Consider the following 24,011-nt stretch of genomic DNA (forward strand, 5'->3'; position numbering starts at 1 on the left):
GTCTCTCTCTCTCTCATCCTATGACTTTGAGAATATTGTTAAACATGTACAAGCTTCAATTTTCTCATATGCATAATGGAAAATGTATGTCATAATAATAATTTCTATCTCTTGGGGTTTATTTTTCTAGGAAAAAATGAGCTATGCAAGTGAAAGTGCTTGGTAAACTGTCAAGTTATATATACAAAAAGTAAGTTGTGATTGAGATTTTTTAACTTGTAGTCTTAGAGGAGTTTGCTAAAGAGATCAGCATCAGAATGACCTACTTTTCACTGTTATTTCCCTTGAGGACAGTGAACCTCTTCTTCCATGAATCCACGCAGAATGAAATTCCTGTCATACACAATTGTAAAGTTCCATATTTATAAAGACACATTAACAAAGTCCTGACTAAATAAAGCCTACACAGGAAGAATTGCATTGCAGAGAGTGTGTGTGTTCTCTAGTTCCTGTGATTTGTTCTAAGAATGTTTTACTCAAGGTTAAAACAACATGCTTTCTTGAAATGTTGCACTCTAACATGGGTGTTTCGTTAACCAAATATTCATCAAAAGGAAATATATAGCTTTGGGCATAATAACTCATGATGAAGAAAAGCTATTGCTAAATATAAGGGAAAAAAATCTTAACCACAACCACCAAATACATAGGCCAATACCCCCAACCTAACATCTTTAAAATTAAGAGAGGCTGATTTTCATATGTAGGAAACTATTTTGCATTTTAACAAACACTTATTGCACTGTGTGTGTGGTGGAACATAAGAATGAAATAAGCATGCTAACTCAAGGCACATAGACCGAGGAACCCAGGCATAAGGACATCTACAGGGCTAGAAGCTTGCAGATAAAGCTAGAGTCTTAAACTGAATGTAGAGAATCCAATTAATACACACTTCTCACTTCCAAGGATCGGAAGAGTGGGGAAGGAAGCTGATAAGTCCCCTAGCTTCAGAGACAGCATTTGGAGAATAGGAAAGGGGTTTCCAATATTATCCTTCAGTGCAGTGGACAGTACCACTCCTCGGGTATCTTGTTCTTTGCTGTAATCCAGCACCCCACCAACAGCAGGCTGGCACATAGTAGATGCTCAATGTACTTTTAATGAATGAATGAACAAACAGCTTTTTTGCACAATTTTCCATGTCTGAAAGGCCACTGAACTGGTATGTCAGTCAGGATTTGGTGAAAGCCAAAGGACTCAGCAGGTCAAGTCAGTGAAAACCAACAAACTCTAATCTAAGACAAGTACAAAGGAGACAGTTTTCTGAAGTCTTGCATTGGGAGGGACATTTTAGGAATTGATGGCCAACCTGACACATGCTCCCTTCCCTAGGGCCAGAGCAAAACTCTGCCTGACTCAGCTATCAAACATATGTCAATCTATCCCCAGGAAAGTGACCCAGGACCAAACAGAAGGTGGTGGGAGGGAAAGAAAAGTTCCTGACGTGCCAGGTGCCAAACCAAACACTTGACATATATGAATTCACTTAGTTCTCACAGGTAGTTGAAGCTATCTTCCTGTTTTACAAGTGAAGAAATGGAGGCACAGTGGCTACTTCCCTTGAGTAAGGTCACACTGCTGGTGAATGGCACAGTTAGGATTTGTAAACAGACTCCAACGTGTTCCCCTGAATTTCGAGTTAGTAGAAGCATCCTGGTCTATTTCGTATCAAAATCAACATCTCTCTTGTTATTTTTTAGTTGTGTGAGACTTACTTAAACTCTGTTGATAATCCTTGCTACCACTCAACAAAAGGAAAGGAAATGTCTTTTCAGAATCCCTGCCCTTGTATTTTAAACTGGGCTTTCCCTAGATGGGACTATCTGTTCAAAGCCTGCATACAAAACCAGAAAGAGAGAAAGGTGCACAAATCACACAGGTAGAAGTCAGTGAATTTTCATAAAATGAGCACACCCATGTAACCATTACCCATACCAAGGCATAGGTTATTCTAGCCCCACCGAAGGCCTCTGAAGTCTCCCAGTCACTAATCCCCTGAGGTAACCACTATCTTGACCTCTAATATCACAGATTTGTTTTTGCCTCTTTGGAACTTTATATAAATTGAATCATACTTTTTTTCATGTACTTTTTAGTATCTTGTTTCTCTTGCTCCACATTTATGCTTATGAGATTTATCCCTGTTGTTGCATGTGGCAGTTGTTCTGAATGATTTAATCGCTAACATAAACTTGCAAACAGTTACCATTTTCTCTAATGGCAAAGGGAGTCCAGTTATGTGTGGCCCATAAACAAAAGGTTATGTATGGTTTTTTTCTATGTGCTCTCTTTGGGTAGCAAGTGGGGAAGATTTAACAGATATGTTTCTGATAATGTACAGCACTATGTGAAAATTGCGATTAGATGTAATTTGTAGGAAATTTATATTTTGGGTATATTGTGATGCTTTCACTTGCTAATTATGTGTAATCTGGGGCAGGGCACTTACCTCACCCAGCCTCAGTTTCCTCACCTGTATTAAAAGTGATGCTACCTAGGATTTCAAAGTTAAATGACGTCAGTTATGTAAAGGGCTTCTGTCCCCACTTTTCCAAAAAAACCACTGGGGTAATAAGATCACACTTTCCTTCACAGACTTCAGGGCCAGCTTTTAGGGCACCTGAGGTCTGTTACCAGCTTGGCCACTGACTACTAAAACTTGTTCCCATGTTCTCAGACTATGAGCAGCTGGCTATTTGTGGCCAAGTAGAGGTTTTAAATTAACCTTTTCTTTACTCTTCTCTGGATCTCTCCCTCTTCCCAACACCACTCTGCTAACATACATACATTTCTACATGTCTACATACATTTATCTATTTTCTAGATAAAGAAATTTAGTCTCAGAGGATTTAGAAAATTTACCTGAGGTCAGCCACTGAAGCAAAATGTAGGATGAAAACCATACCTGGTCTTCTGAGTAAATATTGCACAGCTTCCCTGTGCTAAGGGCTGTGTTAGTGGATCAGAAAAGGGAAGAGGACACGCAAGAAATTGCAACATTTAGACAAGCAATTACACAATTTTAAATAGAAAAGACCCAATGGTAAGGCAGAACTTTAAATGCAGCATTTTCAGGAATACATACATTTTTCAGTGCTGAGCTGAATCCTCTTTCATAGATCAGGATATAGTCTTGCCAGGAATCTGAGGAGACTCTCTGCTCTGACTTTTTAGCTTATGCCTCAAGGTAAATTAGAGACAATCATACCTCTTGCAATTCTATTACACAGAGGTGTTGCAAGGATTAATACATGGTGTGCTTGCAGCTCCTTTGAGAAAGAGTTATTTGAATACCATGTATTATTATCAGATTAATCTTAATTATGATTATTTATCCATTTTCTCTTCCTGTTTCTCAGGGTCAAATGCAATACCTGCCTGCCTGCAGAAGGAAGAAAGTCTTCCTTTGCTACTCTTGTTGGAATAAAAGAGTGATAGAGGGAGGAAGAGTAGGGAGATTGGTTCTTCCTGCTCCCTTCCTCTGGAATTTTTTTTTTTAAGGGAGGACTTATATATGACTTTTATTGTTTTTTAAAATTTTTAAATTTTTATTATATGTTATTAGCATATTCATTCTTCCAAATTGTGATTTTTCTTTATGCCCTTTACCTGACGTATCACCCCCAAACCTCCTCCCTCCCTCCTCCCTATCTCTAGTATCCTTGGGTTTGTTCTCTCCTTCTGAAACTTAAACATATTGTTGTGGTTCCTTCCTTCCTTCCTTCCTTCCTTCCTTCCTTCCTTCCTTCCTTCCTTCCTTCCTTCCTTCCTTCCCTCCCTGTCTCCCCCCCCCCTCTCTCTCTTTCTTTTCTTTCCTTCCTTCCTTTTTTCTTAGCACCAGTTATGAGTGAGAACATGTGGTATTTCTCTTTCCTTGACTGGCTTATTTCACTTAACATAATTTTCTCCAGACTCATCTATGTTGCTGCAAATGGCAGAATTTCATTCTGTTTTATGGCTGAGTAGTATTGCATTGTGCATATATACCACATTTTCCTTATCTAGCTGTCCATCGATGGACTCTTAGGTTGGTTCCATATTTTGGCTATTGTAAATAGAGCTGCCATGAACATGGGAGTGAAGGTGTCCCTTCGACATGATGATTTCTTCTGGAAATTTTTGAAAGCTAGGGTCTACTACATGATCATACATGGTATCCATTACCTTTTCTTACTCCCTTGAAACTTTCTTCTGGGGTATTAATCATTTTTCCTCATCAGGGCCATCTCGTGGAAGATAGGAAAAGGGCCAACTTCATGGGCATGCAACTTGTGTGGTTACATAGGACCCCATGCTCAGAGGGCTGCGTATTTGCTGTCTTGAAACTCACAATAATTTTATCTTTGAACTTGTGTTTGTAAGTGAAGTCTTATGGAACAATAGAGTATACACTAGTGGCTTGCAGCCTTGGCTCATGCACTGTCTCACTTCCTGCCACCTGCCTGTCTTCCCTGGATGGGTTCTCAACCATCCCCTTCTCTGATCCCTGATACCCCAGGAATCATCAGCCTCCTTCTTTCTGCTCCCATCCATGACCACTGCTTCCCTCTATCCCCAGCAGGGGCCTGGGTGCAGGTACAGGAAGGTCTGAATTGGGCATATGTACCTTGCAAAATCTCACGATGGGCATGGTAGCAGCCGTCCCTGCCCTGGGATGGCATGACTGTAATGTGGTAGACAGAGGCATGTCTTGATGTGGTAGCTTCCTGTCCACCTCTGATCCAGGTAACTAGCATGTCCCAGTGCAGAGGCTGAAATACTCTTAGGGGTATGCATAAGCATCTAAAGAGTTGTCTTTTGTGGATTGGGACATGGGACCACGGAAAGAGAAATGCCTGACTCAACTTCCCCAGGGCCCACAACACATCAGTCTGGCAACTGGCAGGAAGGGGTGCCCAGCAGCATGTAAGCTGTGTGTATGCTCTAAATCATAGGAGGGTACAAGGCCTTTGGGCTCCTCTGAGTATCTGCACTCACCTTATGGTATCCCTATGCCTGAAACAATATGATTGATAAAGTCATTCATTAGTTGTGACAAATGTACCACTACAATGTAAGATGTTCACAATAGGAAAACCAGGATGTGGGGCATACGGGAACTCTCTGGATTATCTTTGCAACTTTTCCGTTAGTCTAAAAGTATTTTAAAATAAAAAGTGTATTAAAACACCCACACATACACACACACCCCTGACAGGTTGGGAGAGAGAATGCATAGGAAAGAAAAAAGCTTTCATACTTCAGTACCTTTCACAGCACTTTTTTCCTGCCTTTTGCACAAGGGGCCCCACACTTTCACTTTGCACCAGGCCTTGCAAATTATGCAGCTGATTCTTACTATAAAATCCCTTGTGGAATATGCAATTCTGCTCTCTCCCTTTCTGTTCCCCCTCACACTATTCCCCACTCCTCAATGCCAGGCCTCTAGATTTCTTTAATTGTCGTTAACAATTACTCCTACGTATCAATCACCTGCTAAGAACTGGCTACCATACCAGGCATTTTATGTACTTTATCTCATTCAATGCCTTTGTAACTTTACGAGATAAATAGTCTTATCCTTATTTCACAGATGTAGGAAGTTGAGTTCCAGGATCACACAGTAAGTGGTAGAAGAGAAAGGCAATATCCCTGATTTTCACTCCAAAGCTGGTGCTCTTTCCACAGCACGGCAGATGTACCATGAATCCTCCAGGTGCCCAAGTATGTGTGGGCTGCTTGGGCAGGCACTTTGGTTTCCATTTCTCCAAATCTTTACTGACTATCTGCTAGGTAGCCAGCACTGGGAGTGGTGCTGCAGCTATGAAGTGATAGCACGGAGGCCAGTTCGGGGCTGCACTGGTCATTTCCCTTGGTATATCCATAAGTAGCAGGTGTGTGATGTCCCCCATACTCAGCCCACTCTGACACCTGTGCTGCTTGCCTTAGTTACCATGATAAGAAGGCTATAAAATGGGACCAAGGAGTTCTTGACTGTGGATTGAGAATTTGGGAAGTGACAAATCTAGCCAATCTTACTTCAAAATGTAATAATTTTTGCTTAAAAATATCGTGGTTTACCTGAATAAGAGGGGGCTATGGAGCAAAATCCTATGGCACCCACTGGCCAGTTACCCACGTCTCATACTGTGCCAGCTCTGGAAGCACGTGTGCTTGTTCTGTATAACAGACGACAGAACAGCTGTGGTGGTAACACCTAGTTGGTATATCTCGGAAGAGTCCTCTTTTTTTAGTGCTTCTGCTGGTATAAGTACGGTATTTCCTTTGTCAAGCTGGCATGGCAATTGGATCCCTTTTTCCCTCTTCATGAGGGAGAAATGTGACATATCATCTTACAGTCGTTTTTTTGTATCAGCCAATGCAAAAGCCTCTGAGCTAACTGCTTACTCCCCGCTGTCCTGGTGAAGGTCTGATTTTAGTTACAGAGAACCACAGGTGGTGCTGTGGAAGACACCGACGTAGGAAAGCCCAAGTTGTTGGGAAGTGGCTGGACTTTTTCTTTTATTAGATAGAAGCAGGGAATGAGAATGGGAGGGTTCTGTCTCTTCAGAGAAAGCTTCCTTGGAAGAAGTGCTCTTCTGGAAGAAAACAGAGCAGGCAAAGGGGTGTTTCGGGCACACTAGAGAGTAAGTGAGGAGAATGTTTGGGTTGAGGCAGCACTGCAAAATTGAAGACGAAGAAAGGAGGGAAGGTATGTGCAAGTCTGGCTTGAAATGTGTCTTATTAAAGCCACCTCAATTCTTGTCTGCACATTTTTGAGGAGCGTGAAAAAAATGGAGGAAGTTACCTCGAGTGGTTTTGCGGCTTTTTAAGTATGACATACAGGATATTGAATTTTAACCCCTGTTTATCCTGAAGTGTACGCATATTTGGGGGATGAACAAGGAAACTATTCTTTGAAATGTGCATCTGTGGCCAAGTGATTCCAGTCACTTGGAGTCACACTTCTGTTTATTCCCTTTTCTGTTTCAAGTATTGAGTGCCACACACATAAAATTATTCATATAATAATAAAAAGCTATGTGGTCTCCCTAGGATTTCTGTATAAACATATGAAAAATGTGTTTTAAATCTGACAGGAATGTTATATTAGAACTCCATATGAGATTTTTAATTTGATTCGTGCCTGTTGTGTGCTTGTGTTGTGTTTCCAGAAAGCTTGCTAGAGTGGATGGAGGTTGTTCTCTCCAAAGCACTTATGTATGTGGGATAGTCTGATTGCTTTTTATAACTGTCCGTAGCTTCATTAATTCATCTGGCATTTATAAAATTAATTCAGTGTTTATTAACATAGGTTTTTAAAGTCAATAACCTGGAGTATTTGTTTAGAGCCACAAACTTTTGGATATGGAATGACATGTTGTGGATACATAAAAGCAGTTTTAATTATCCAGTTAAAATGTGATCTTGAACACAATATTTTTGTATGGACCATCAAGAAATAGTTTCAGAAAGTCTAGATTCCTAAAGCAACAAATCAGAGCCCCCAGCTTTACTCAAAATGAAAATCTGCAGCATCCACATCTGGCTCCACCTGAAAATCCGGTTCAGAATTTCCCTGTGATCCTGGCACTTGCAGAAGGGAAGTTTCAGCTTTGTTTAGTATAACAAGAGCTGCAGGACTCCCAGGCCAATAAATGTGCTCACGTAAAACTCCAGACAGTCTCTCTTAGACTGAAGTCTTATCAGGGAGACCTCATTTTGCCTCTAATTAAAGGAAAAATTCAGGGGAGAGGAAGGAATAGCCTACGCCTCTTACTGTGTTGGTCAATGTTTGCTGAATTAAAAGGTATTCCAACATGAACACATTCCCTGGAATGAATGACTGCCTAGCCTTTGAACGTAATGGTCAAACAGTTTTCCCCCAAATTTCGACTGTTTCAAAAGAAAAGCAGACTGAGAAAAAGCTTTCCTAATTTCTCCTCTAGACTGCAAACACTTAGAAATGACATCATGCACCCTAAAGAGCCCCGGGATGACTAAGGCAGAGAGAGCCTGAGAAAACTCTTTGCTGTTTTTGCCTTTAGTTTTAGGACACATTATGCAGATGAGCTTTTAAGAAATGGTTCCCCCCGCCTTCTTCCTCAGAGGAAGTTTCTTGGTAGATCACTGACACCTCATCCAGGCAGGGGGGTGGGGGGATGGTGAGAACTTGGCACCAGCCATCTCAGGCAGAGCAGCACCACGGTGATTTGTTCTCCTGGTGGAGAGAGCTGGAAGGAAGGAGTCAGCGTGCAAATAATGAAGGAGCACGGGGGCACCTTCAGTAGCGCTGGGATCAGCGGTGGCAGCGGTGACTCTGCTATGGCCAGCCTGCAGCCGCTCCAGCCTAACTACATGTCTATGTGTTTGTTTCCAGAAGAACCTTATCAAAAATTAGCAATGGAAACACTGGAGGAATTGGACTGGTGTTTAGACCAGCTAGAGACCATACAGACCTACCGTTCTGTCAGCGAGATGGCTTCTAACAAGGTAAGAGATGACTGTTTTATTCATTAAAGTGTGCCGACCCGTGCTTGGAGCTCTGCTCTCCTGGTCTCTGTCTGCAGCAGAGTGCACCAGGGCACATGACTGACTCTGAGGATTTGTTGTTCTGTCTCAGAAGATTCTGTCCCAAAGTGCCACACTTTGCTTGTGTCTTGATTCTACAGCAAAAGTTTAAAATCCTCAATAAGCGCTGATTTCCAGAAATCAAACTTCTCTCTTATTGATGCAGTTTAGAATATAAGGTGAGAGTTGTCTATAAAGCTTCCAAATCACTATACAAATGAAAATGCCTTTGTTTTTATTTTTTTACAATTACCAGGAAACTAAAATCTGAATGAGTCCATACGGTAAAATAACATGTTGCATTGCAATCAGGTGTTACGTATATATTTTTAAACAGAAACGTAATTTGATCTCCATGTATCAATGGGAGAGAATGGTTTGCTCTTAAGTTTGATAAATTCTCTCTGAGAAGAACATTCTGGGAGTATCTAATATTTCTTTTGTGATGCTGGCATGACCTAAGATAGAAAAGAGACAATATGCTTTGTCTCCAAAAACAGAAAGGTATTTTTTAAAGTTTGCTGGTTTTCAAAGTGGAATCATTTGAAATTAAGTTTCACAAATACTGAAAAATTGCTTTTATTTACAATCTCCAGATAAAATTAAATGTTGAAGAGCTTTAATTATCCATCATTATATCATTTGTTTAATTTACACCTGGACTTAGAGCGCTAATTTATATAGGGAGAGTTGTTGCTTTTGGTTTGTTTGTATTTTCCCTTTGGAGAATGTTAACTTTATGAAGTTATGCGCGCGCGCGCGCGCACACACACACACACACACACACACACACACACACACACACAAATACACACATACATACTTTGATGGAAAGCCTTAACACTATACCCTCATAAGTGCACATTTTCAGAGTCCCCAATCATCCTAGCCTAAGGTATTGTGTTATTGTCTTATGTTTCCGGGCTGGGAAGAGGTTTTGCTGTGCACCTGCCAGCCTGCCCTTTCCAGCCCTAAGGTGCATCACCTTTGGATCAAAGCTTGCTGGCTCCTGCTCAAAGGATCTGAGCAGTGGAAGCGATGTGTCCTTAGGAGATCCTCAAGGGGACAAGGGGGGTATTCTTACTCTTTGTTAACTGGTTAATAAACAGGCAAAATAAGTTTCTTTCTGAAATTTTAGTTCAGAGCTCAAGTTGGGAAAAAAAGAGAAAAGAGCACATTTGAGATTTAACTTCTTACTGAGTTTTCTCTGAAGCTCTCAATTGAAGGCTAAATTCAGGGATTTTCCAGGCTTTTGTAAAACTCAACCAACTGCTTCCCCATGAGAAGAGCTTAACTGTGTATGTAACTTCTCCAAATCACAGTGGGACTCCACGAAGGACTTTCACACATGCTCTTGCCTACTTTGAAGCATTAGTGGATACTCTGTTCTCTGTATTGTGTGGTATTTGATATCTATGCAGGATGTAGATCCAATATTTAGGGGTCGTTTTTTGGCATGTTTCACATAGAGGACATGAGGAACTTCTGGAGTCAACAAGATAAAGCAGGCAACTAACTCCAGGAGGAGAAAAAGAATATTCTCTGAGAAACTACAAATTGCCATTATTTTTCATTTTGAGTGTTGATGCGCTATAGCATTCTAACCCCATTTGTGTCTGGAGCAATGAAATTAGACATTGTCTGTCTTGCAAATTTATTAAAAATAATTTCATATTCAGCCCAGTAGTTAATAAGGCTCTGAGACACTGTGCAGGTTCTGGTGGGAAGTCCGATCCCTCAGGCTTCCACTCTTCCTTAGTGGTATCAATGTGTAGGAAGCAATGAAAGTTGAATAGAGCTAACCCTAAAGTAAGGGTTAAACCTCAATGCTGATATAGTTAGCTTAAGTAGAAGGCATATCACCTCGCCCATTTTCTAGATGGACAGTAGAAAGGTTGTAGGGCAAAGCAATTATCCAGTGGATGAATAATGCCCAACTGACATTGAAGTCAATTTCAATTTTTGAGAAGATCTCATTTTTCTTAGCTACCTTTTTTTTTTTAGTCTTGATTTTTAGATAATTGTCTCGGTTAAAGCTTAATCATAATATATACCATGGCACATATATTATAATACAATGAGTATATTTTTGTGTCTGCCAAAAAGAAATTTATGTATGCCAGTCTTTGGGGGACAGAATTATCTATGGTGAAAACAATTACACATTCAATTTTAAATGTTGTCAAAATTATGAGATTTTAACCCAAGTTGTCATTTAAAGATATGATTATCATCATTACTATCATTACTATATAGTCTTATTTGGTCATGTTTTGCTTACCCTCGCTGAATGCATGAGCCAATTTCTGAGTTACAGGCTTGGAAGTAAGTGGGAAGATGTTTTATGGAGTGAGTATATGAAGGGCATATTAACAGCATCCACTACATTTTTGCAAAAAAATTGGTGTCCCTAGTTCTGTTTCAGCTAAGTAACCACTGAGTATTGTTTGCAATGTCTGAACTTACTTACTTAAGAGCAGTGGTGGAAGAGCCGGTGTTATGCTTAGTGGGTATTAGGGAATTACATATGTGCCTGTCTGCATGCAACTGGTAGAGACTTGACTGTGTCTGGTGGAGGAAAAGCAAGCAGTCTTTCATATTTACTTCATCTGGGTAGGGTCGTGCTCTTTTTTTGTTCCTTTGTTTTCTTTAAGCCTTTTATGTTTTGAAGAAAACTAAGTTCCTCAAAGATTGTAACAGACTTTTCACAACTGTATTTCAGAGCCCAGGGAGTTAGATAAGGATTGTTTCTGTGACTTACAAGAACATCATTTTCTCCTTGGCCCCAAATTCCCTGATCCCTTAATGCTGGCCACAGGCCAAATGGAACTCCAGAATGTTAAGAGAAAGATGCAGAGAGGTGGGTTAGTATTGTAGATTATTTCCCCCCAAGAATTAAAAGAAGATGAAATAAGTTCAGCAGGAGTTTTACAAGGCAATAGCACTGTTTCTCAAGATGAAAAGGATGTCTAGTGAACCTTCTGCCAGCAGCCCAAGTTCAGTTAGATGTGTTAGAGCTGTTTTGCTTAATGGCAGATTACCTTCTTAGATTCGTTCATTAATTTTTTGTGTTTCAACTTTCATCACCTACTGAATTAGAAGAATTGTCTTACACTTCGTCGAAATGCATCAGAGCATGAGTTCCTCAGTGGCAAAACAGTCAGATGTTTTGAAAACAGGATGCTTTGGCTCTGCATTACAAAAAGAGGAACGGAAAGAGAAACAGTATAGAAAGGAAGAAAGCAAATAACCTCAGCAGGATCCCCAGCCCAACAAAGGCATGAACAGTGACCTATCTTCCTGACCTTCACTATGGCTCAGTTCCTGACCTCGTGTCACCAAAGCCAATGGACGTCATTGGAGGAGGATAGGAGGAATGGCACAGCTGCTGTGAGGGTGACTAGAATTTCCTGTCTCCTTCCTGACAGACGCAGTCAGAAAAGTACAGGGTTGCAACAACAGTGGCTGAGGAAAGACCAACCCAGAACAATCCCAGTGAGGCATAGCTGTGACTGACAGGGAACACAGAGATGTTCCTTCCCCCATTTTACTGAGAAACATAGTCTCTCACCTAGAATTTTCAGGTGAAAAATGTCAAAAGTCATTTGTACCCAGCATGTTGACTGTTTTTCAAAAGATGAACATGCTGTGGTATTCAATAAGGAGCTATGTTCAAGCAACTAAACACTGTCTTAACTTCCCTCAAAGGCCCTTCACTGTCCTTTTTATTTTCTAGCTTTGCCCTGGAGCTATTTTATGTGCAATAAAAAGATCTGGTCCCTGTTGGTGAAAATGGATGTTCTATTGTTGAAAAGAGCTGTACTGCATATCAGTACTTTCTTTGGAATGAAGCATCAGAACCTAGCACTTAAGTAAATGTTTGCTAAGGAAACCTGTAAGAAAGGAATGGGAGATAGGCGTCCTTTTTCTCTTAAGGCATCATGAAGTCAGCTATAGATACTGTCACATTATCATGGGGAAAGTAAGTGCTCCTGGCTGCGCAGGTTTATTTGTCTGGTTCTTCAGGAGCAGCCCTACTGGCGTATGGAACTGGTTGCCTATTCTCTTGGGTGGGAGAAAATAAAGTCATATAATTCTACCAGCTGGGAACCACCTGGGAACCAGGTTGCATGACACTGGAAAGTGATCATGACTGGCTGATTGCCCTAATGTTGGGTGAGTCATTTTCTATCTAACTAAGTAATATTGGACCCAGCAGAACTGAAAGGAAATAAATCTTATTGGCCACCAGATTCATCTTAGAACTCTGGCAGGAAGATGGTAGGCAGGTGACCAATTGTTGAAAGGGATTAATGTCACTTTTGCCCAAAATTCAGTGATATTAGAGCAGTGCCACCCTTAGCACAAGAGAGGTCCTCTTTCTGGACCTTGTACTTTAAAAGAGCCTTAGCCTGGTCTTCCTCCAGCTACCCTTACCTCCACCCTCACCCCAGGAGATGGTGAGTCGGCCAGGCCAAGGGAGCTCTCCACTCCAGACCACACTTTGCATCTTCTGGACCCCCACATTCTCTGCCCAAATGGCTTTGAACCCCCTTCCAGGGCCTCTTCTCTGGATGTTCCATAGGACTGCACACCCTCAGACCCAAGGGGTAGCCAAGAGGCACCAATTTGGGGTGGGGAGAATTGCATGGGAGGAGCTTGGATATGCAGGCTGTGACAGAGGGCTCACACAGGCCGGCACAGGAGGCCCGTGGTGGTGAGGAAAGAAGAGGGCAGGGTGTGGTCCAGGAGTTAGGTTCCCCTGTACCCCCTAAGGAGTTCTAGGCTCTAACTTCAATCTTACCTTCCAGGCTGTTATGAAGGGGTATTTGTCAAGGTAGGAGTATAGGAGAAAGCTCAATTTATATCTTTATATTTTTAGATTTGTGATGTGTGGCCCCACAAATGTTAGAGATGACCCCAGATTACAGAGCAGAATAGAATGCAAATCAGTTCTGACAGCCCGGTGGGCACTCACACATTTTTTGGTAGAACTTTTCTCTCTTTACTGCTCAGATTTATATAGAATAAATCATGTAGGCAGCAAAATAAAGTGAAAAGAGCCTGAGAATAAGGCATGAATTTGATTTCTGGCTCTACCTTTTTTTAGGTATATTATCATAGGCAATTTAATCATTTTGAATCTTTACATTTTCTTATCTGTAAAACAAAATAATTGGTGAAGACTACCTCCATGGTCTTTTTCAGCTCTTGCATTTATTGTTAGAATAATAATAGTAAACAACCAAGCTACTTTTACAGGTGTATACTCTGTGTGCAGACATTGCGCTAAGCTGTCTACCTACATTCTGTCACTGATATTCAAGCAACCCATTAAAATAGGTATTATCATCCCTATTTTACATATGAGTAAAATGAGGCTAGAAAGTTAGGATAACTTGCCCGGGGTAAATAAGAGAGCTAGGATTCACACCCCGGGCCATCAGACTCACTATCAGTGAGCCCATCAATGAGATATTATAGTAGTTTAGAGGTATTTAATTCTTCTGAGGGAATTTTGTAGTGTTTGCTGGGAGATCGCATTCTTTGAATTCTTGCCATCATTGATTTGCTCTGGTTCAAAATCCTAATCTGCAACTACCAAATTCTCGGCCTCTAGGCCAGCTGTTAATCACTTCAAGCTCAGTCTTGGCTGTGAAACAGTTTCTACTAACACAGATAAGGGGGAAGAATAACCTGGTTATAGAAAATGGTTATAAAGCACTCATAAAAATGTAAATAACAATATTAAATTAATCTACTGCCTATTGCCATCAGTTTGCTAAATTCAATATCTGTTTGTTTTCTAAAACTCTTTAACATGGCCTAAGATAAGATATTAAAGTTTTGTTTAAAGGGCCTTAGCCTACCCCTAAATTTCCTTTTTTTCCTGCTCCCAAAAATAGTAAAGAAAAGACACTATTCTTTTTTTTTTTTTTTTAATGTTATCATCAATCAAATGATTGGGGCAATTTCATCATATACTATGTCTTTCCAATTCATGCAACATGACTATAAAACAGAGAATTAATGCTTCAGTAACAATAATTTATATAGAGAAATTTCCTGGAAGTAATGTGTAGACTGTTTTCCTCAGACTTTGTCTTTAAAAAAAGGTGAAAGAGAAGATTAAGCTGCTTATTTATAATTTTTTCAATTAACTCTATCTATGACAAAATAGAATTGTATTATTGAGTGTAATTCAGTATTCCAAGCTTAAGTCTTATCAAAATTGAGCAAATCAAAGAGTTTGAAAGTTATTTAGTGCTTAGCAATAAAGTGGATTTGTAATATATTTTGCTTCATTTAAATATTTCTGCATGGGTAGTTGTAGAATGATTTCTTTCACTGAATTCTAATTCATTTAGCCCAATCTTTCTGCTAACTCACTTCAAAGTCGCCAAGTGAGCAAGTCTCTAAAAAGCAAATAGGAAGGAAGTAAGGAAATAGTACCCTTTTGGGTTGGATTGTTGGACCTCTGGGTAGCCAGTAAGGGAGCATTACAGTTTCAAAAATCTGATAAATAAGTCATTTTAAGGGGAACCCCTCTCTCCACATGGGACAAAAATCAGATAATTATGTTTACAGCGTCAGATATAAAACCAGGACACTTGTCTTAAATAATAGACTTACAATACATTAATGCAATAAACAATACTTCTTTCTTATATCTTTTTTTTTCTTTTAGAATATGTCTAAAAGGCTCCCAAATTCTGTGCCATTGTTATGTATGAAAGATAAGCCAAGGGTGGAGCTTGCTCTTGTACTATTCTTCCAAAACATTTTACTTCTTAGTAAAAGTGTGCTCAGCAAACGGAGATAGCCCCGCTATCTGGAAGCCAGGACTCACTAAAGCAGAAGATGCCAGGCAAGCTTGTGCCACAGTCAGTCGGCTTCACACTCTTGAAGGCACTGTGCCAGGTGTCAATGTGCTTCCCTGCACATCCCTTGACTTTGGCGTTTTTCAGGGACCTGCCAGCGCCTTTCTGTCTTGCCCACTTGTACGTGATGTTTCCCTCAACTGGTGCCAAACTGTTTAGTCTCTTGGATAGTTTACGGTAACTTCCTTTGTTTGATTTACTTTAAAGTAGCCAAGTGCTTCCACAAAGAAAGGATTGTTAAGTTATTTAGAAATGAAGAAGACAGTAAAATTCCTGTTTCTTTTGTTTCTGTTTTGGGAAGTGCTTGATAATCTTTTCTTCTTTATGGAGTAGATTTCACAGCTATAAATCATGCAGTTCGCTCATCAGTCACAGGATTTTTTCCTTCTGCTAATTATTTACAATTTTAAAATGTACCGCTTTTGAAACCTAAAGCCCTCAGAGATGGATGTTTAGTGAACTTATTAAAATAAGGTTCATCTTCATGGCTCAGTCACTCTCATCTTTTATTTTTTTTTAGTTATTCAAAACATAGTAATTTTAAAGTTGATTATTAAAAACCTTACATGGGCATTGTCCCCTCACTCTTTGTGTTCACATTTAATATCTGAAAAGATAAATTTTATGTAGTTAATTTGGAAAGAAAACAGTAAAAAAATAAATTGTCATTAAATAAAAATATATATTTTCAGCTCAACCTTACAGGCTGTGCCAAAGCTGATCAGACAGGGCAAAGTGAAGTGTTAATTTGGCAACTATCTACTGTCTTTGTTTACTGTGGATAGTGAAATTTGATAAATAAAACCAAAAAAGATCTAAACATTTTCTTTCTAGTCACACTTTTACATGGTTGCACTAGACAAAATCCCAGAACTTTAAGCCCAGAAAGGAGCCTTAAGAATTTTCTATTTGAAGTCATTTTACAGATGAGAAAACTCAGATATTGGTTTTCTCATTTAGAAAAAGTGAGGATTAAATATCTAATGTACTCCAAAGAACTTTGTAAAATATAAAGCACAAGCTAAATGAAAAATAATTTTCTTATAACATGATTTCTCCGGTCATTAAAAAAAAATAGCATCTTACAAAGACCACCAGGATTAACATTTTCATCCTCCTTTGAAATGATATCCTTTGGACAATTTATTTAAAACTTTTTCAGTCAACCTAATCTTTTCATGTCATTAATTCCCATTACCAATATTTAAAGCTGTGTGATATTCAGTTGTGCAAAACATACTCTTAATAACTTACCCAATTTACAAAAAATGTTTAGAGTTTTTCATTATTATAACCTTGCACTATATCTAATTATTTACCCAGATTAGATTCCCACAAATGGAACTAATGGGTTAACAAACATGAACATTTGTAAGGCTCTTGATACTTGTTTGTGTTCTCACTACTCCCAGTGTCAAAGTTTAAGTAGTAAAAATCCTGTGGTTAGCGTAACTGTCCTTAATTTCTTTCTATTTCTTCCTGTCCTCCCTCTGAAACTGAAGATGATAAATTGAAGAGTTTACCAACTGGTGAAAAAATGGCCAAGACTTGGATTCTCTGCCACTTAGCAGAGCTGTTAGCTTAGGAAATTGAAATCAAAATGGTGATCTAAATTTGACCCTTTCCAGATACCCTAGAATGTTTCTGCCCAATGGCCCAGACAACTCAAAGATAACTTTCTGATTCTTGATTTGTATTACCAACATCCTAGTGGAGTTAGGTTCAAGGAGTTAGGTTCAGTGGTGTTGGCAGCTACCTAATGAGAAACAATGTCAATGTAATTAATGCCTTCTAAACACTTAAAATCAAATAAACTTCATTCATAGTATGTAGAAACACATTTTCATGTGTTTGGGTACTGTTTGTAGAGTTAATTAGATGCTGAAAATATCTTGCCAGAAAATACAGATAAATAGTGAGCTATTAATATGATTACTTAAAATGAGGAGATATAGGGAAAATGACTCAGGAAGAATTGATCATCTTGGTATAATGTTTATTAAAGGAAATTTATTCCATGCTTAAAAGATCCTTGACAGTCTAACTTTTAGCTCTTTGGGTATCTACCAATTTCTAATCCTAATTTATGTTATGTAGTAAGACAAAGTAAGATAAATGTTTTAAGAATATCATGTAAGAAATGAAAAGAAAACCCTAATTCTTGAGTAGGTAAGAAAGCTTGATGTTTTAGCAACTGAAATAAGAATTGAATTAAAAGGCTAAAATATTTAAAAGGAGATTCCACTGGGGGGGGGGAAGCATTTAAGAACCAGGATTATTGTTTGAGTATAAGAAAGGAACAGACACAGATAAAAAAAAAATAGACTAAAATTTTAGTAGCTCCTGTTGATCAAAAGAGTGGCCTTCCAACTTCTTCTCTACGCTTGATGTTATAAAATCTATTGAAAATATGGCTTAAGAATATTAGTAAGGGTTGTATTATCACTTGCAAAAGAAGAAATACAGGCTTTTACCCCTCTCTTAGTATTCCATTGCCTAGAAAACTTCCCCTTGGCTCAAACACACCATCAGACCCTGTGCTGTGAACCTACTGCTGGTATGCCAAACCTCTTGGTTTTCTTTCAGGAAACCTCCCTTAGCTACTCCAGCTTCTATCAGATTTTCATAGACCATTCTCTTACCTATCTTATCGATTAATAGCATAGCTAACATTTTTGTTATCTGGGATTTTATTTATGTCTGCTCCATATTGCAAGCTCTCAAGGCTTTAAATCATGTTTTGAATGTTTGAGATTCCACTTTGCTTAAGATTTTAGGACTAAAAAGTATCAAGGAGACATAGCTCTATGTCTTTAATTGTCAGGATGGAAGTTAAAATCAAATGAAAGCTTTTGTCAGTTGGTGTTGGTTGATTTTTGATTTATTTTAAAAAGCTGTCTGCAATTCTACTTGGTTTGGTCATTTAAGAAATTTGTTGACGTGGGGACTTGTAATATATTATTCTGCCTTTAACCATTGCTAGGATGGGTAATGACCTCACTGGTAGGCACAGCACAATACTGAAGATGGAAACTTTTTCAGCATTTTCAAAAAATTTTAATTTATGGAACATCCTTAGACTATCCAGTGATAATGTGGATTTCCATTATACTTTAGCATATCCATTTGGTTGTGAGAAGCCACCTTTTGATGGGTCACTAATGAAAAGGACTCCAACACACACACTCTGGATATCTCTCATAGTCCACAAGGGTCATTTTAACCAGCCAGATGCTACCCATTTACCAAGCTGAAAGAGCGCAGTTCCCTCCCTGCCTGCAGCCCCTGTCCTTTGTGATTGCTACTGCTGGCTCCATTCTGTAATTGAATCAGATGATTTAGATATATCTGTGTTTACTGATGCAATGGATATGTTTTTCTTGGCTAGGCCCAGTACATTATTTGTGTTCTTGACAGGGTGAGCTGCCACTGAATTTTTCCCGGCTGTATTTTGATACTCAGGATCTGGTTGCGCAAAGCTCATTTGCATCTTTCTCATCCATTGTATGGGAACTTCCCTGAGAATATCTCGTCAAGATTTACTAGTATTATTTTTAAAACATGTAAAAATTAGTATCATTTAGTTTCAGAGAATTTGTTTTAATAAATAAGAATTGGAATTAATTAAAAATACTCTTGTACTAATATTTTTCTTTTGTATGTATAAGGTATCATGATAAGGTCATTTTCTAATGTATTATATGTCTGGCATAGTAAAGTTTGCAAACTGAGAAAGGTCACATGTTGCTTTTCAAGAACAACTCTTCAGGATCCTTAATAAAGTCCCAGAATAGGAGAACCTTGCCAAAAGTAAACACACAAAAATATGAAACCCTGGGCAGAATAGATTCTCTCTTTTTGTAAGGTAAGATGAATATATTGGGTTAAAGTGAGTAAAATATGAGTTCTTTTTCATGAAGGTAATGAAGGAAGAGTAGATATTAGGAAGACTTCAGGAAAGATTTTCCTTTTTCGATCACTGCTTTTCAGGTCTTATCACACAATCCAGGACTCCATTTCCCAGAAAACTCTGTTTCTGCCTGAGGGAACATTAGTTATGGAGCAATGTAGAGATTTCTAAGGCCCATTTCTTCACTTAAAGCTTATCTGCTCTCAAAGCTTCCTTTGGTACCAGTATAGAGCATTTAATAAAGGGTCGTTCTCTTTAAGTGTATGGCTATTAGTCAGTGCTGCTAGATTCGGTGTAGTGTGGTAACTTGGTGTAGTGTGGTAATGAAGCATATCTGAAGAGCCCTTTCCTGCATACACAGTGCTTTCACCTATTTTCTCATGTGATACTCACCATGAGAAAAGTCTTAGAATAGCCCATTTTCAGATGTGAAACAGATTCTAAGAGAGATAACTGATTTGTCCAAGCCCTTCTGCTACTAAATGGTAAGGCTTAGAGTCAAATCTTGGTCTTTTTGCTCCAAAGTTGAATGATTTAAAAATAAAAATTAAAGGGAAATTTGCAGAGCAATTTATTATATTTTTATGCAACTTGTTAATCAAACATGTGATCATAGAATTTGAAAGCTAGAGATCAACCAAGTCTCCTTATTTTTCAGACCTCAGTTAGATGTTATCGCTTTAGAGAGATCTTCTCTAATAACTCTAATTCAGCAGCTTGTTGGTCTACAATTTGCTATCACAATTTATGATTTTTGTTTTTGGTTGTAGAATTTGTTTTTATTCATCTCCATTAGACTGTAAAGTTGTTGAAGACATGAACTGTGTTTACTGTATTCACTATTATAGCCCCAGCATTTAGAATAGCTATAGGCACATGGTACATGGTAGGCATTCAAATAAATATTTTTGGGAGCAATTGCTTGAGGTTCAGGAACTTAATCTAATTCTTCCAGGACCAAATATGGATGTTTTCAGTGGCCAACCCATTACAGCCCAGGAATCCTATTTCCTGTTGTGCTGCCTCAGGCTACACCTAGGTGCCCGCCATGGCTAATTCCAATTTTTCTAATTGTATTGAATGACTCCTCAAAGTATCCTCCATTTTGTTCACAATGACTCCTCAAGGTATCCTCCAAGGCAGAGAAAGCTTGCTCCTGAGTCTTCTACATTCAAAGTCAGATTTCAAAGAACAGAGTTGTCAGGGACAAATGTTCTTTTCTTGTGAGCAGAAATGAAAGTGCATTTTTGGTTGGTTTTTTGATTTTGTTGTTGTGGTGCTGGTTGTTTTGCTTTGGTTCAGTTTGGCACTATTTGGCTTACCTTTCTCTTGAAAAGTCTACATCCTGTGGACAATAATCTAAGCCCTCCAGGGTCTGTCAAGAGCTACTGCACAGTCTTCTGGGAGCATATTTATGGGCACATGTTTCTGTAACTCAGCCACTCTCCATTATCTGTAGTGTCAGTAGAATAGCAGTATAATCATTCTGCCGTTGTCTGGTTATGTTTTTCATTCCTGGCATATTGCTGATACCCCACTTACCCCAGACACATAATCAGTTAATTCATATGTGTCACCAGATTGATATCAACTGTGGAAATCTGAGGGCAAAATGCATACTTGATGCAGTTGTCCTTATGCCAGGCAATCTGTGGTCATTCCTGCTTTTGGTCAATACATGAAGAGTTCTAGAGTTTCTTAATTTGAGAAAATTGATTAAATTAAGGAAGTATGAATGGATAGACTTACTAACAGCTGGACCTCTCCAAATAGGTTTTTTTATGGTATGGCTTTAGCATAAGGCTATTTTGAGTTATGGTTTTCATTTGACATGCTTCATCTATCTTTCTGGCAATTCTGGTTTACACTCCTTAGACTGGTGAATAATCTAAATGTCAACAGTGAGTCTGAACTTCTCTGAGTAACTCATGTGTCATGTAATCTATATGACATAGCACTGCATCACACCTACAGCAGCATATTGTGAGAATTCTGTAGTTAATTATATACGCCACTGTCAATAATGAGAAGAAAGGAGTTTAAGGGCCGAAGAACCAACCAAAACCTCCACCCAAAGGCAAATCCAAAGTGAGGAAGGTACTATGAGCTCAGATTCTTTTAAAATTTAGAGACAAAATCTATCTTCAAATACTAATCCTGTGGAAGAAAGAACACTGACTAGGTCTCAGATACCTTATCAACCACTTTACATATATTATTTTTAATCTTCTCATTTTAAAGATGGAAAAACTTAGTCTCTGAGAGAGTCAGTGACTTGCCCAGTTTCTCAGACTAAGTTACAGTAAAGGATTTTATTTCCAGACTCAGTTGGATACTCTGATGCTCCCATGTCATGTCATTATGAGGTTAGGTTTGCAGTTAGAAGCCACTGGTAAGGCAGGCCTGTAGCCAGCAGCCCTGCAACTTCATGTGTGAGCTATACAGCCAGCTCTAAAACAGCCTCTGTGAGCCTTCCGTGACCCCAACAAACCTATACATCTTGGGGTACACTGACGTTCAAAGCATCCCTTCATCTCTTTTAGTTATGGTAGCTAATAACAGGAAAAACAAAATATAGAAAAACTATAACTATCCTTTTTTAATAGGATAAAATTACTTAAGACTACTGTTTTCATCTTTTGTAGTTTATAAAAATATGTTTAAGCCTCCAACCTGTGGCAGATTCTTCTCAATTTGCAGGTGCGTATTCTAGCATGGGGATTACCAAAATACCAAATGGGTAACATATATGTTTTCAGAGAAAAAAAGAGTAGGTCTGTGTAACCCAGAGTTTTACTTTATTTATTTGATAGGCCCCAGAGTTTATTTTGAAAACTGCCAGACTAATGGGCTGTTCCAGCCCTAGGAAACTGCTAATCCAGAAGCAATGATTCTCAAGGCAGGTTTTGATGCACCTCGTCTTTTATTTCAAGTGATATGTGAAAGTCAATAGTTGATAAAATCGATATAATTAATATTAAATACAATATATGCCACATGGTATTTTTAAAGGGGTAGAGTAGTAATCTCAAAAAAACAAGCTATGGCAGATTTTTGTATTTACAAAAATATTGGAAATTTTAATTATTCAGGATTTAAAACAACCCAAGAGATGTTATAGACTGAAAATGAAAATCAGTTCTTTAAGAATCATGATCAATACATATGGTTGTGAAAAGAAAATAGAATATTTGGGTAGTGGTTTCCTTTTTCTGTGTAATTGCTTTCAAGTCAAACATGAAGGTACTGAAGCATGTCTTGCTTTCCACTAGTCAGGAGAGGAGACTAGACTGGATGGTCCATGGGTGTAATCCATGGTAAGATTTCTAATTTTTAAAAATACATTAAGTTGTAGAGCTTCTGTCTGTGAAATGTTTCAAGGGAAATCTTAGTCACCTGTTTAGAATCATTTAGTAATATTCTTTGTCCTTATGATTGGCTCTGGAAGCTTATGGTTAAATATTAGCCATTATGCCTGCACAGAAAGACTTGTATGGAAAAATAAAAGAGTAAACAAATGTACCTTGATTTTTCTCATTTGCTGTGGTGATTTTTGACATCCATTGAAAAGGCCTCTACTTTGTTTAATTATCAGGCCAGCACCCAAAATCTGCCAAAGTACCTTTTTTTGGTCTCTCTCTATTAGCAGACAAATTAAAAGGGAGGGATCAAGTACATAAAATGAAATTGTGATGATCCAGGAGCAGTTGCAGGTCTTCCTGTGTTTCTCACCAGAAGGAAAGGCCTCTATCAATAATAATGAGCTTGAAAAATTTTAATTATCAAAAAATATTTAGTGCCTCTAAACCTGACACATTATGATGAGTGTATGGCTTTGAAATTTAATCTGTTTATGAGACATTTGGGCATACAATATCTGGAATGTACTTATACTAAAAAAAAAAGTGTAGTTTATCTGAATTTCAAATTTAACTGGGTGTCCTGAGTTTTTCTTTGCTAAGTCTGGCAGCTCTATATATGTGGAAACATATGTATGGAAACACACACACACATATATATAGCTTAAAAATGCATAGTGATATCAGTCTTTAGGTATAAATAGTTATGGTGGCTTTTGTCTAATTGTATCACTGCAGCAACTTTTAGAGATAAGGGAATGTTAGATCATGAGAAATTTCTATAAACATTCTTAAGGGAATTACTTTGAGTCTAGGAAAGGTCAAATTTTTAGTGTTCCAATAATGTGTGTCATATCTCCTCTTGAAAAGTTTTTATAAAATCTAAGAAATATGGACAGCAGCAAAGGCAATAGGTAGGAGAAATACCTAATGGTTTGGGGGGCTGTTCAAGACCTAGTCTCAAGTTGTAGAGCAGTTGTATTCAAATTATTTTGATTTATTTCATCTCTACATATGAAATCACTGATAGTTTGTCCCTACTTTGCCTTTTAATATGTCACTTGAGCAGATATTTGTCCCTTAACCAGCAATGGAATTCATTCTATTTTGCTTCATCATAGATGCCAATATTTTGTTGCAGAATTATAGTAGAGATATTCAGCTTGCTTTTCATTAGATACTTATTTATAATGAATTACTACATCATTGGGTTAAGAAGAGAATCACTCAATTCTAATATATTTAGAAGAGTTTCTTTCTGATTGGGCCCATGGTTAGTGAGAATGACTTCACTATGTTCCCTGATAG

General features: G+C 38.4%; 1 protein-coding gene across 4 annotated transcripts in view; it reads left to right on the forward strand.

Moving 5' to 3' along the window:
• PDE4B (phosphodiesterase 4B) overlaps window positions 1-24,011 on the forward strand; it is a 432,241-nt gene that overhangs the window by 384,579 nt on the left and 23,651 nt on the right. For 2 of the 4 annotated variants that reach the window (XM_063107070.1, XM_063107071.1), the window contains one exon: window positions 8,363-8,475. In XM_063107070.1, the coding sequence (XP_062963140.1) occupies window positions 8,363-8,475 (113 nt within the window). Of the gene's footprint in view, window positions 1-6,419; window positions 6,695-8,047; window positions 8,105-8,362; window positions 8,476-24,011 lie in introns of those variants that run through there. The other 2 variants (XM_063107072.1, XM_063107073.1) reach the window with 2 other exon arrangements.

This window comes from Cynocephalus volans, chromosome 8 (assembly GCF_027409185.1).
Source record: "Cynocephalus volans isolate mCynVol1 chromosome 8, mCynVol1.pri, whole genome shotgun sequence".
In the NCBI taxonomy this organism is placed as follows: domain Eukaryota; kingdom Metazoa; phylum Chordata; class Mammalia; order Dermoptera; family Cynocephalidae; genus Cynocephalus; species Cynocephalus volans.